The following is a 12,640-nucleotide window of genomic DNA, read 5'->3' on the forward strand; positions in this document are numbered from 1 at the left end:
GTCAGATAACCATTAAAATCCCGTTTGAAGAGGGGTCCATTGATTTATCATCGAAGAGACGTCGGTCCTCGGTTTGACGATCATCAACCTAGGCACACCCTCAGCAGGCATAGCTTATATAGAACAAAATATAAACGGCATGAGATCCAATACCGCAGGATCTCAGCCGTGCCACATATTTCCCGTATCACACATACAACCCCACAAAAATGCCTCGCTGGACCTTCGAAGTTACCCCGGACACCCTTTCCAAAGATGAAAAAGACAGATTGGCTGAAGCCATCACCAACAACTACGTCAAACTCGGCATCCCCGCATTCCTAGTGAACGTCTTCTTCCATGAAAACAGAATTGGTACCTTTTACAGCGGGGGCAAAACACCACCAAACACGGTCTTCTTCGTCCTGGACCACGCAGCTCGAGCATTTGCCAGCGAGTAAGTCCGGCTGGCTTTTATCGACAGCGTGAATTCTATTGTGGAACCCATTCTGGGACCTAAGGGTGTCAAGTGGGAATACAACATCTATGAACATCCCGCTGACAATTGGCGTGTGAATGGTATGATTCCGCCGGTGAAGCAAGAGAAGCTTTGGAAACAGTGGATGGATCGAAATGAGGCCGTTGAATATGGAGAGTATCTGTAAATCGGACGAGAAGGGTGATCTCGTTAAGCGAAACTATACTGTACCTACTGAGGCCTAAGGCACTCTGCCGGTCGGCAGATAGCTAGCAAAGCAGAAATCAACTTATCTCCAACGGTCAACGATTAAAGTCATACAGTGGCGCCCGTTATTGCCTTCCATGTTGGGAAGCAGATACTCCTTCAAACCCTAATCACATGATACGCTAATCATAATATTGATAATTCAGTATTTGGAGGCTTGTTTCAGGTGTGCATGGTAATACAGAAAACATCTGTACCACCGAGGTCAACCTGGCCTCTGGAAGGCGTTCGACTGAAATTACACTAGGTCTTGATCCGAAATTATTATTTAAAGATCACAACCTGACGAAATGCCGGTATATGTTCTCGGCAAACACCGCGAGATACAGCTTCCTTAGTGCAGCACAATTTCTGACCTAGCCGAGGTTGGCGTGACCAGGACGGTAGGATTAGTGATTATTTTCGGACTCACATCCGACAGCTGGAGAGTATCGTGAGCATGAAAAATACATCATGCTAAACTTGCCTATATATTCCAAGACAGCCTTCACCGAAGAAATACTTTTATCAGCCAAAGATTTGGCTGTCGTTTGGTCAAAAAAAAAAAAAAAAAAAAAAGGCCAGGAGAGGTGCAACCTAAACTATTCATCATGGCACGAAACGAGTATATCCGAACTCATGATGGAATCGTCCTTCGTGGCTTGTTTTATCCAACTCAGTCGATGGCTCCAGTGGTGATCATGTCCGCAGGTGTACGATTTCAGCTTCCACCGCTGTTATTCTCATGCTGACCTCGTTTAAAACGCAGTTATCGGGAATCAAAGACCATCATCTCCCTGCCTTTGCTGAAAGGTTCCAACAAGCACGGTACGCTGTTCTTCTCTACGATCCTATGATAGAAATTGGGGAGAGAGCGAAGGGCTTCCTCGCCACCACTCCAACCACTATGAATAGACTCAAGATGCTCATTGTGTTATTCATTATGTCAGGATGTTGGGGTCAGGCTCAGTGATCAGATCAGGACGCTCCGATCAAGCTCACTGAGCAAATCAGGATGCTCAGATCAAGCTCAGTGAGCGAATCAGTGTGATTATGTAATGATCACTGACCAGCTCAGGCCGATCAGGGGCGGGCTCAGTTCTACTCAGTGAGCAAAAGCGGCGAGGGGGTGAGCACTAGAACGGAAGGAGAGTGTCAAGCGTTGCCGGACAAAATCCGGTATATATGCATAGATGTAAGGGTTGGTGCCATGATTTCAATACCATAGGGTACAAAACACACTACAGTCCAATATTTCCTTGCCTACAAGTCTGTCAGCGATTCTTGATGTGATGAACTGCACGACAGAAGAAGCCCCATCGGAGCAGAAGTAAACCAGTCACGTTCGCTGAGGTTGTATTTTATACATAGTTTCTTTAATGCAGAATAGTATACAAGGCTGTGGATATGGTTCTAGTAGAGTATTTTACGCCATATCTGCTAGATAGCGTTTTATCTTCCACAGGGAAATCATCAAGTCCACACTCGCACCGCAATCTGGCCTCAGAAATAGAGCACTGGCCTGGAAATGCGGAGCGTGGGTCACGCGCAGCTCCTCCATCCCTTCTGCAGTAAGAAAAGCCGATAAATCGAACACCGGAAGCTTAGTTTGAGTTCGAGGATGAACAACATCCTCCAAGAAAGAACTCTTACGTGTGGTCCTCGCTTTCGGCGGACCAAGTAGCAACACACCACCATATGCTTCACGCGCCACCGGTTCCAACTTCCCGAGCGCAGTTTCGATCGCAAGGCCTGAATATTCATTCAAGTCCAGGGTTCTCCAGACATCATTCGCGTCAAGCTCATAGAACTCACTGATTCCCACAAGTTTCTTAATGACATCCTGTCTCATCCGTCGCAGTAGATATTCAGGCATATCTTGCATCCACATTATTTCCTTGATGTCATTGGAGGTGAGAGGCCCGAGCGGATACTTCCAGCGATATGGAATGATTTTGCTGACGCCGAGTCTCTTTCCAACTCTCGCTGCCAAATGAGACGACAGTGCTTGAAGGAGGGGGAGAAGATTGATCATCCGGATAGTGAGCAGCTTCGATAACTTCTCGTCGCGAGGTACCTGGTGTGATATATTTCCCCTTTTACCTTTTTTCGTATTTGATTTCCCATCGTGCATAGCATCAGTATCGGGTGCTGTCGACGTCTCCGGCACAGCCGGCTGTTTTCGAAGCGTGTCCTTCAACAAATCCACCGGTAACATATAACTCAGCTCCGAATCTGGTCGTCGCACAAGGCCGTATTCACCCATGAGGGCGCGGGGGACTCGAAGCCCTGTTGCCGAGCACATGCGTATCGGCGACGCGAGCGCGACGGCCCATGGATTCTTGGACAGATCGGAGAGGTCTTTGGGTTGTGGACGTCGTTTGCGTACTTTTGTTATTCCGGAGCGAGGGTGTGTGATGACAGGCGATTGTGGCAGGCGCTGGGAAGGAGGGATATAATCTTCGGACGAGTTGGAGCTCTGCGGAGTCTGCGACGGAGCTTCATCGTGCTCTTTGCTGCGCGGCGCGGAGGTTGAAATTGAACGGCGGAATGGTCGCGGTTGCGACTCGGATGTAAGAAGCTGGTGGAAGGCTCGAAGGCGCCATGTTGCATATGAGAGCCGGTGGCTGGCGAGCTCCATTTGCACGCGCAAGTGATGGGGGAGGCGAAGACGAAGAGTTGCCGACGCGAGATGTTTTCTGTTCCGTGCCGACCTGCCAATCAGGGCCCGCCATTTTCGGGGAACGTTTGGAGTTACACCGAGTCACCTTGCGCTGTGGAGTCCTCTCCCTTTTTCTCTCAATTTCAATGCTAATACCATTGTTGTAGAGCAGGTCCTCGGTTTCGGGTTCGCTCAAGATTGAAGGGCGGTCCACTTTTTGCTTGACATTGCAAGGCGGTTGGACTGCGCTTGCACAACCACAAGGCACACTTTTTGACATCCGAGTCTTTATTTCAATCTATTTAACTACTGACCTGCCTGACACCCGTCTATTATTGACGAAGATGAACATAAATACACTCTATTGTCTAAAGAACTGGGAGTCTGATCTTCTTTGGTCCACACGGCACTGAGGAATCATCCTTCCCATCCATCAGCCAGTTGTTAGTACCAACAACGATGGCTGAAACTAACGCTCAAATTTCACGAACCCAGAAGCTCACCGGTCTGGGCCTAACATACCCACTCTGGATATTTGACGTTGACCAATATCCCTGGCCACGCAAGCTTGCCGATATTCCTCCCAACTCAAAAGGGGCCAAGATCACAGGATGGTACAAATGGCCTTGGGAATACGGCACTGATCTCCGCAATCGACGATCCACCACCAGCAGACGTGGTAGATACTAGCTCGAAAGAAGGTATTTTCTCGCCGCAGAAATTTCTCAGCCAGCTTCGGTTTGATGCCAGGTTTCTGGCCGATACTTTCCGCGTTCTGTTTGAGGCTGGGAAGGGCGATGCAGTAGGGGGATAACAAAGTCAAATCTCGAGACTTTTCAGACTGGATACATGACCCTAATGCGTCTGAATATATTGCACCTCGTCGCATTGTACATATCGAGCGTATTTAGGATAATGTCTCAATTTGGGATTGTGCTAGGGCAATCGATATTCTACACGATGCTGAGGATTCTGGGCACATCGCATACGGTCATGGTGTTGCGTACGTGGTTCAAGACGATGGAGGCTGATTCAAGCTGCTGGAGCTGAAGCAAATCATACCGAAGAAAAGATCAAAAGGCCGAATTCGAAGCCGATGATGAATTTGGCGAGAGAATTAGAGGAATTGTGTGGTCAGTGAGGGTTTAAAATGGAGGGCTGTTTATCAGTCGCAGCCCCGAGTTAGCAGGAAATATATGGGCTTTCGCAGAGACTTTACTAGAGGCCGCTACATCGTCAGAAGTCAAATACTGTGTGATTGGAGATATGTCCAGTGTCTTCATTTAATCCCAGAAAGACTATCAATTGCATCCAGTGAAGAACGATATTTGTATAAAGCTGCGGACTGAAATTAGGTGTCATCTCAAACCCCATTTGCCGGTTATATATTTCAGAATTCTCAGTATTTTCTAAGTGCACAATTTTTGTCTCAAAATCTAAGCTCACGATTAAACACAACAAACAAAATCAACGCCTACCTAGGTACATGACGGCTCCGGGTGCTGTTGGTCCCACTCGGAACTGGAGCTGCCGTATCTTAGCGCCTGCGGTTATCGCAGGTAGCTCCGCACCGCCTCGGGGCGCCTTTTTCCTTCGCATCTCCAACTCCAGCTGTGAGCACCACACCTCCTCATTCTCACGGCGCCTTCTTCAAAATGCGCCCGACAACTTCTCTCCCGCGTCTAGGACGCTTCATTCCTCGCCCCTCATCTCCGGCTCTCCGACTCGCTGCTGTTTCGCGATGCTTTTCGTATTCCGCGCCTTCGCTTGACCGCGCACCTCCGCGGGGCTGGACGCCGACGCCTTTTGTGACGGAGACTGTTGTACGTGGTCCCTCAAACCATTCAGTGTGAATGTATAAGGAAATGATCGCGCTAATCAACTTATTACTGTTTAGGGAGGTGGCTGGCACACTTGTACGTCTCATCGCATCGACGTCCTCAATGACCCGCAATATGTGATCCCAGCTAACCACCGGTGCAGACGACATTTTCTCTAGATTGCTCAAGGAACGAATCATCTGTCTGAACGGCGAAGTCGACGAGTCCATGTCGGCCTCCATCGTCGCCCAACTCCTCTTCCTGGAAGCCGATAACCCGCAGAAACCAATCCACCTGTACATCAACTCGCCCGGCGGCTCCGTAACAGCAGGTTTGTCCCACCCGCCTTCAATTGCACCGGATCGAAACTTACGCAGATCTCCTCTTTCGTCAGGACTCGCTATATATGATACTATGACATACATCGCTTCCCCCGTTAGCACGATTTGCGTTGGCCAAGCTGCCTCTATGGGCTCATTGCTGCTTTGCGGTGGTCACCCCGGAAAGAGATATTGTCTGCCGCACAGCTCAATTATGATTCACCAGCCTTCTGGTGGGTATTTTGGACAGGCGACGGATATTGCGATTCATGCGAAGGAGATCTTGCGCGTGCGTGAACAGCTTAATAAGATCTATCAGAATCACTTGACCGGGAAGAAGACGTTGAGTTTGGAGGAGATTGAGAAACTTATGGAGAGAGATTATTTCATGGGTGCTTCTGAGGCGTTGGAGCTGGGAATTGTTGATGAAATTCTTGATCGGAGAGTTAAGAAGGATGGGGAGGGCGAGGGGAAGAAGGATGAGTGAGTGGGCTTGGATTAGTCCTTGCGTTGCAATGTACTATTACACTATCATGACTACAATTGATGCACATCCCATCTACTGCTACAGGTCCTTCAAATGACTGGGCTTGGTAGATCTGGACTAGAAGATGCAGATGCTGGATGAGAAGCATGTCTGTAGCTAAATTACATGTCGGGACATACGGAGAGATGCTATCGGTCCAGTCGCACGATGCGCCCATCAGTCCCAACCTGCAGTCCGAACCGCTGTCGCAGAAAGGTCGCAGTCTCTGGCGACGGGACAAACCCAGTCGGACGCTGGGGCATCGTTGTGTACTTCCATTGATCTCGTATTGTCCCCAGAAAACCCATATCCATAATCACCGCCTGGCCTGCGGAAAAGGTATCTAACGGGTGGCCATCGCGGCTCTGGACAGAGCTGCCGTCGCCAGGGTCCGCGAGGAGTGTTGTTCGTTCATCATATATGTCGTCATTTATTTCGGCGACGGGTGTTGTATTCGCGGGCGCGTCGTGCTCACTCGTGGTCGAGTCGGTTCCCCGCATCACACCCCGCTCCTCCGCATCGTGATCCTGAGTATCTGGTTGCGTGGCATTCGAGTTCGCATTTGCGTCTGTATTTGTTTCCGTGTTCGTTTGTGGTGAGCCCGTCGATTCTACTGTCTTTACGCGCTCGATGACCAGGGCCAGCATGATCAAGTCGATCAGGAAGATCAGTATGTCGAACGATACGAGTCTGAAGACCGGGACGGGCTTTTGGCCGATGAAGTCAAGAAACAAGCCGCCATGAAGGTAGCCGCGTGTTTCTTCGCCGGCCTGAGGGTGGATGAAGAAGATGTGGGAAATCATGCAGACGAGGTTGCTGGTGAATATGGCGCAGACGAAGGGTTGGTTGCGTGTTGGGTCAAAGGGTGGGGATTTTGGCGTGAAGAATATGAGTTGGACCATGGCACGTATCGCAAAAAGAATGAGAGAGCAGCTTTGAGAGGAACGTGTTAGTCAAGCCCGAAGTAGTCGTAGAGTATACGGGGAGTAGATGGTGATAACTCTCGGTCCGATGCGGAGTGCGGGATAAGGCGGGGATCTCGTCGCGGAGAGATGCCAGTAACTTACTCCATGTAATACAAGGCGGATAATTGGCAGTAGATGATGATATCGAGATCGCGAAGGAGACGGTCAATGAAGGCGACTTTGGCGGCGGATTGGAGCTTCTTTACGCGAGTTGCCTGGCCGCTGGCCGGGAGTGGTCCTGGCGCGACCGCGTCTGCACCCCCGAAGGAAATGCCAGACACGTCAGCGATGTACTCCGCATCTCGAAAGGCATCGACGTCGGTCATAGAGGGTCATGGGGGCATGGACGCTCGGCAATGGTCCAGGCAGTCGGAGGTGGTGATAGTGATAAGCGGGTGGAGTTACAAAAAGGGAGGCCGGCTGCTGACTGGACTCGGGCCGAACACGTGCCTGTCATCTACTGTATACCCAAGCCCTACGAACGCCTGCTGTACTACATATTGTGCAAAGTTCCAGGGAAAAGATACATGGTGAATTTGAATGTGCATTTTTTTATCATTATGGTTACTGGTATGTTCCTCCCTAGGTCTACCCCATCCTCATCTAGTCCACGATAATCTTCGGAGACAGCTCCGAGTAGTGCTGGAAAAAGCCCGTGAACAAGCGGATCGCGTGGGCGACATCATAAGTACCACCAGTCTCACGGATACTGTGCATGCTCAGTTGGGGGTTACCCAGATCCAAGGTACGGGCTCCCAGGGCCGCAGACAGCATGGGGCCAATAGTGCTACCGCAACTCGAGTCGTTGCGAACAACGAAGAGCTGAAGGGGAATGTGCTCGTTGATCTTCTCAGCGTGCTTCCGGGCAACCTCCTGCAACAAAACGATACCAGGAGAGTTGGTGGCATAGCGGGCGTTGGCGTTGATCTTGATCACACAACCCTGGTTCATCTCGGGCTTGTGGTCGTTCTCGTACTTGCCGGCGTAGTTGGGGTTGACAGAGTGGGCCATGTCAGCGGAGATGAGGAAGGAGGTGGAAAGAGTCTGCTCATAGGCAGTGGCCAGGTCGTTGTCCGATGAGGTGGAAGATGGGAGAACGGACAAGCGGCGGATGATGGCCGGGAGAGCGTTAGAGTCAGCACCCTGGGCAGTGCGGCTGCCAATTTCCTCGTGGTCGAAGAGAGCGATGAGGCGGATGGCGGGCTCGTTGTCGAGCGCAGAAGCCTCGGCCACGGAATCAATTAGACTGACGGTGGCGCAGTACGAGCTGTTCAGGTTGTCAAGACGAGGGGAGAAGATGAACTCTTCCAGCATGCCACCAAGGCAGGACTTCTGGGTGTCAAACAAAATCATCTCAAAGTCCAGGATATCTTCGGGCTTGACACCGGCCTCCTCGGCAATCAGGTCCACAAAGTAGGGGTGGTGACGCTCAGTCACAGCCTTCAGAGGCGAGAAGTCCTCCTCATCCTGGTCATCAGACTTGCCATTGGGGGAAGACTTGGGAGTGCGGTTCAGCTCCGCAGCCACGAGGCCGGCAATGGGGAACAGCTGGCTCTCCTTGTTGAAGGAGAAGCTCTCCTGGCGGTCCAGGTGGATGGCCAGAGTAGGAATACGGAGGACTGCAACGTTAGACCATGGCTATGGAGGGGCTGTCGGGACCAAAACATACTGGGACGATCAACCTTGACCAGCTTCTGGACTATGGATCCGTCGCTGGCACGGGTCATAACCCGGCCAGCTACACCGAGATCACGGTCAAACCCTGAAGCTGTTAGTAATGATCATCGGGTATACGTCGCCCATTCCTCAAACATACAGGTGTGCCAGATGCCGCCGCCATAGCATTCCACACCGACCTGGACGAAGCCCTCGCCGCTCTTGTTGCTGACAGGCTTGACACGCAGGACGGGAGAGTCGGTATGAGCACCAATCATGGAGATGGAGTTACCGGGCTACCACCATGTCAGCTGCAATTCGAAACATAGAAACGGAGTGTATCCATCTTATTTACGTATGGGCATGTATACTGACCTTCCATTGCTTTCCAATCGCAAAAGCGACGAGAGTGGTGGTGTTTCGGGTGAGATAGTACTTGCCGCCGGGCTGGCAGGTCTTGGCCCACGAGTCTTTCTCCTGTGGAGCCGCGAGGATCAGCTCAAAGTTCGGGGTTGAAGCTGTGGGGAAGCTCCCTGATGGATCCGCGTGCGTACTTTGATCTCCTGGAAGCCGGCCTGGGCCAGAAGGTCCTTGGCGGATTTGACAGCATGGAAGGCTATACCCGGTCAGTTCACCCGAATGTCTGATTCTCATTGTCCAATGGGGCCTTACGAGTGGGGGAGGCATTCACAAAGTCCAGAAAATCCCGGGCAGGCTGCTTGGACGCCATGGTAGAATTGAAGCTAGGCACGAGGAATCTGCCGAAGGATGGAGATCTGGGGGGCATCACAGAAGAAAAAAACGTCGCCAAATGGGCTGCGGGGCGGTGGCTCGTTGGGGAAAAGGTGGGCGGTGACTGCCGAGCGACGTGATGAGGGGAAGGCGGGCTCGGCCTCCGCTGCGATAGCGGCAATCGATACAAACTCAAGCAAACACAATCGCTTCAAGTTTCTCAAAGAGTGGATTGCATTGGCAAGTTGGACTAGTAATTCTCCGGGGCTCAAATGATTGGCAGTGGCTGGTTTGTTCTGGCCCAAGCTCGGCGCGTCACGCGTGGCAGGGCGCGTTCGCGTAGCCCGTCTAACCCGTTCAAGCAGTGTGGTACCCTCCTAGGGAGGGACAAGAGGCAAGGCACTCGTCGCTATGTCAAAACTAACTGGAAGGTACTGCCCTCTACGTCGCGCCCCACTAGGTGTTCGCTGCAGGTTTGGTTGGTCTGTGGCCCCCTGCATCCAACAGGTAAACAATCTGAGACCCGGGTGAGACGGGTCTGGCATCATAACAACGATGTGATTGATTGCGAGAGCGGTGGTCTAAGAGGGCCAGATGGGGGCCTGGCACTGGGTGATACAATAGACCAATCTCCGAAGTTGGAGATTGAATGACATTGAATCGATGGTCAAGTGGAGCAAATATGTTTCCCCAGCAATGAAATCCAGTGCTAACAAGGGCTCGCCCGATCGGGCCTAGCGCACCCGACGCGTGACCGAGAGGGATGCCCTCCAAGGGAGACATGGACCATGCCTTTCAGCTTCTCTGAATGCCATTCCTTTTGTGCTGATACTCCTGTGGTGCTCACTCCTGTGGCTGAGACGGGCCCAAGCCGAAGGTCACCGCTGTGCCAACGCGCCAGTGAAAGCGCATCGCCCTCACCTCCCGGCGGGCAACGTCAACACCGGTACCTCGCCAACGTTGCCTGCCCTTGAACAACCCCCAGGCTTCACGCAACAACGCAATCGTCCTGCACCTCTCACCACTGCAAATTTCTCGACCGTCTTGTATGCGAACTCCGATAAGCTTTGCCAATCCAGCGCACTCCGCATCTGGGCCCGAGGACCAGCCACCAGCATGGCGGACCAGCCTCAGCGAACTGAGGGCCCGAAGGCCGGCATGTCCACCAGAGCCCAAACCCGATCGCAAGCTGCCACTGGTAGTTTTGTCTCCCCGCCCGGATCGAAAACTCCGCCGAGTATGCCCGCAAAACAAACGATCCGGTATCCCGATAACAATGCCAACCGATCAAGGGCACAGGAGGGTTCGGAACCGATCGATGCTGCATCGCTGGCCAAGGCGCTGAAGGACTACGACGAGGCAGGCCGTCAGAGAGAACGGACTCCAGCCAGTAGCCCCTGTCGTAAGAGGCAGCGTGTCTATGGCGACCGGTAAGTGGTCCAGGCATTGGCATCGTTGGCGAGGGCGCTTGCCTACGCTTTCAATGTGACCCCTCCCAGCGAATGACAATGAGGCTGATTCGGATTCCAGATTTATTCCGAATCGTGACGGTCAAGATTTGCAAGCGACATACAATCTGCTAGGAGAGGATGGGTGTCCTTCCACGCCCTCTAAATCCAAGAAACGTGCCCCCCATTCGGAGCTTCATTTCCAGAAGAGTTGGTGGACCTTTGATTCAGTCGTGTCCGATCCGTACTGACGAACGATTTTTAGCTGAGGAAGCGAACCGGACATTCTCTCGTGTGTTGCGCAATGAGCTATTTGGCAACTCTATCCCCCAGGCCGACCTTACAGCTGGACCCTCCGATCCGACCATGGGCTTCTCGAATGGGATCAACGACACAACTCGCTCTCACACTCCCCCCTCAAACATTGTCAACCTTCCACCCGCCAGCATCACACCATCTACCCCGCACAAGAACATCTTGAACTACGGCCCGATCCGACCAGGTTCCGGCCAACCGACTCCCTCCAAAACCCCTCGAAGTGCCAACGCTCCGAATCTAAATGCACGGTCAGAACTGTACAGCCTCTCTCCGATCCGATATGACAGCCAACGGATACTCGAAACTCCGCGCAAACAGCCCCGATATGTCAACAAGGTACCTTTTAAGGTCCTCGATGCTCCTGACCTACAGGATGACTTCTACTTGAACCTCGTCGATTGGGGCAGTTCTAATATGCTTGGTGTCGGACTGGCCAACTCCGTCTACATGTGGAATGGCCAGACAGGCCGTGTGACCAAGCTATGTGAGCTGAAAGATGATACAGTCACTAGTGTGAGCTGGATTCAACGAGTAAGTGTGATGGCTGTTGGATTCACTTGACTGACGGTGGCTAACTGACTTCTCAGGGAACCCATCTTTCGATCGGCACAGGGAAAGGGCTTGTGCAGATCTGGGACGCCGAAAGTTGTCGCCGACTTCGAACAATGATCGGACACCAGAACCGAGTCGGTGCCTTGGCCTGGAATGACCATATCCTGACCTCAGGATCTCGAGATCGACTAATATTTCACCGGGATGTCCGTTCACCAGATCAATACCTCCGTAAACTTACTGGCCACAAGCAAGAAGTCTGCGGTCTCAAGTGGAACACCGAGGACGGTCAATTGGCATCTGGTGGTAACGACAACAAATTGATGGTGTGGGACAAGCTGAACTCTGCACCTCTGTATCGCTTCGACGACCATTGTGCCGCCGTGAAGGCCATTGCATGGTCACCGCACCAGCGCCACTTGCTTGCGTCAGGTGGAGGTACTGCAGATCGCACCATCAAGTTCTGGAACACACAAACTGGCTCAAAAATCAAAGAAGTCGACACTGGAAGCCAGGTTTGCAACTTATCTTGGGCCAAGAACTCAGATGAGATCATCAGTACCCATGGGTATAGCCAGAACCAAATTGTAATTTGGAAGTATCCGCGTATGGAGCAGATAGTTTCTCTCACTGGTCACACCTTCCGTGTCTTGTACCTGGCCATGAGTCCGGACGGCCACACCGTCGTGACTGGCGCAGGCGATGAAACATTGCGATTCTGGAAGATCTTCGACAAGCGAAGCACGAGAAACTATAACCCCAGCAAATTTGCGGAACTCGGCACCATCCGCTGAAAAACCCTCGTCTTTCCCATCTCAACATTGCATTCCAATGGAGTTTCATGGTCTTTGGTGATGTTTATGGTTACGGTTACGGTCACAGTCATGGGGCAAATCTCGTTGCATGGTACCTGGGATCTTCGCATTGTACGCATCGGC

General features: G+C 51.9%; 7 protein-coding genes across 7 annotated transcripts; 4 read left to right on the plus strand and 3 right to left on the minus strand.

Annotated features, from left to right (window-relative positions):
* Window positions 1–209: 209 nt before the first annotated feature.
* On the plus strand, window positions 210–644 carry N7532_001900 (uncharacterized protein; the record flags this gene model as incomplete). The annotated part of the gene is made up of 2 exons (XM_056614394.1): window positions 210–436; window positions 464–644. 2 exons carry the CDS (start codon window positions 210–212, stop codon window positions 642–644), a joined length of 408 nt encoding a protein of 135 aa, XP_056479435.1.
* A 1,485-nt stretch (window positions 645–2,129) lies between these two features.
* Window positions 2,130–3,344, minus strand: N7532_001901 (uncharacterized protein; the record flags this gene model as incomplete). Its single annotated transcript, XM_056614395.1, has 1 exon — window positions 2,130–3,344. The coding sequence occupies one exon, from the start codon at window positions 3,342–3,344 to the stop codon at window positions 2,130–2,132; it is 1,215 nt and encodes a 404-aa protein (XP_056479436.1).
* Window positions 3,345–3,824: 480 nt separating this feature from the next.
* Window positions 3,825–4,055, plus strand: N7532_001902 (uncharacterized protein; the record flags this gene model as incomplete). Its single annotated transcript, XM_056614396.1, has 1 exon — window positions 3,825–4,055. One exon carries the CDS (start codon window positions 3,825–3,827, stop codon window positions 4,053–4,055), a length of 231 nt encoding a protein of 76 aa, XP_056479437.1.
* Window positions 4,056–5,020: 965 nt separating this feature from the next.
* N7532_001903 (ATP-dependent Clp protease proteolytic subunit) lies at window positions 5,021–5,992 on the plus strand (the record flags this gene model as incomplete). Its single annotated transcript, XM_056614397.1, has 3 exons — window positions 5,021–5,188; window positions 5,263–5,281; window positions 5,349–5,992. The coding sequence occupies 3 exons, from the start codon at window positions 5,021–5,023 to the stop codon at window positions 5,990–5,992; spliced, it is 831 nt and encodes a 276-aa protein (XP_056479438.1).
* Window positions 5,993–6,180: 188 nt separating this feature from the next.
* N7532_001904 (DSC4 family protein) lies at window positions 6,181–7,322 on the minus strand (the record flags this gene model as incomplete). Its single annotated transcript, XM_056614398.1, has 2 exons — window positions 6,181–6,964; window positions 7,099–7,322. The coding sequence occupies 2 exons, from the start codon at window positions 7,320–7,322 to the stop codon at window positions 6,181–6,183; spliced, it is 1,008 nt and encodes a 335-aa protein (XP_056479439.1).
* A 277-nt stretch (window positions 7,323–7,599) lies between these two features.
* Window positions 7,600–9,382, minus strand: N7532_001905 (M18 family aminopeptidase; the record flags this gene model as incomplete). Its single annotated transcript, XM_056614399.1, has 6 exons — window positions 7,600–8,615; window positions 8,666–8,758; window positions 8,813–8,948; window positions 9,028–9,129; window positions 9,207–9,268; window positions 9,325–9,382. The coding sequence occupies 6 exons, from the start codon at window positions 9,380–9,382 to the stop codon at window positions 7,600–7,602; spliced, it is 1,467 nt and encodes a 488-aa protein (XP_056479440.1).
* Window positions 9,383–10,500: 1,118 nt separating this feature from the next.
* N7532_001906 (WD40 repeat domain-containing protein) lies at window positions 10,501–12,496 on the plus strand (the record flags this gene model as incomplete). Its single annotated transcript, XM_056614400.1, has 4 exons — window positions 10,501–10,814; window positions 10,915–11,042; window positions 11,098–11,681; window positions 11,738–12,496. The coding sequence occupies 4 exons, from the start codon at window positions 10,501–10,503 to the stop codon at window positions 12,494–12,496; spliced, it is 1,785 nt and encodes a 594-aa protein (XP_056479441.1).
* Between the last annotated feature and the right edge of the window lie 144 nt (window positions 12,497–12,640).

The sequence above is a fragment of the Penicillium argentinense genome (genome assembly GCF_028826775.1).
Source record: "Penicillium argentinense strain IBT 30761 chromosome Unknown utg000002l_segment0_segment0, whole genome shotgun sequence".
Lineage (NCBI taxonomy): Eukaryota > Fungi > Ascomycota > Eurotiomycetes > Eurotiales > Aspergillaceae > Penicillium > Penicillium argentinense.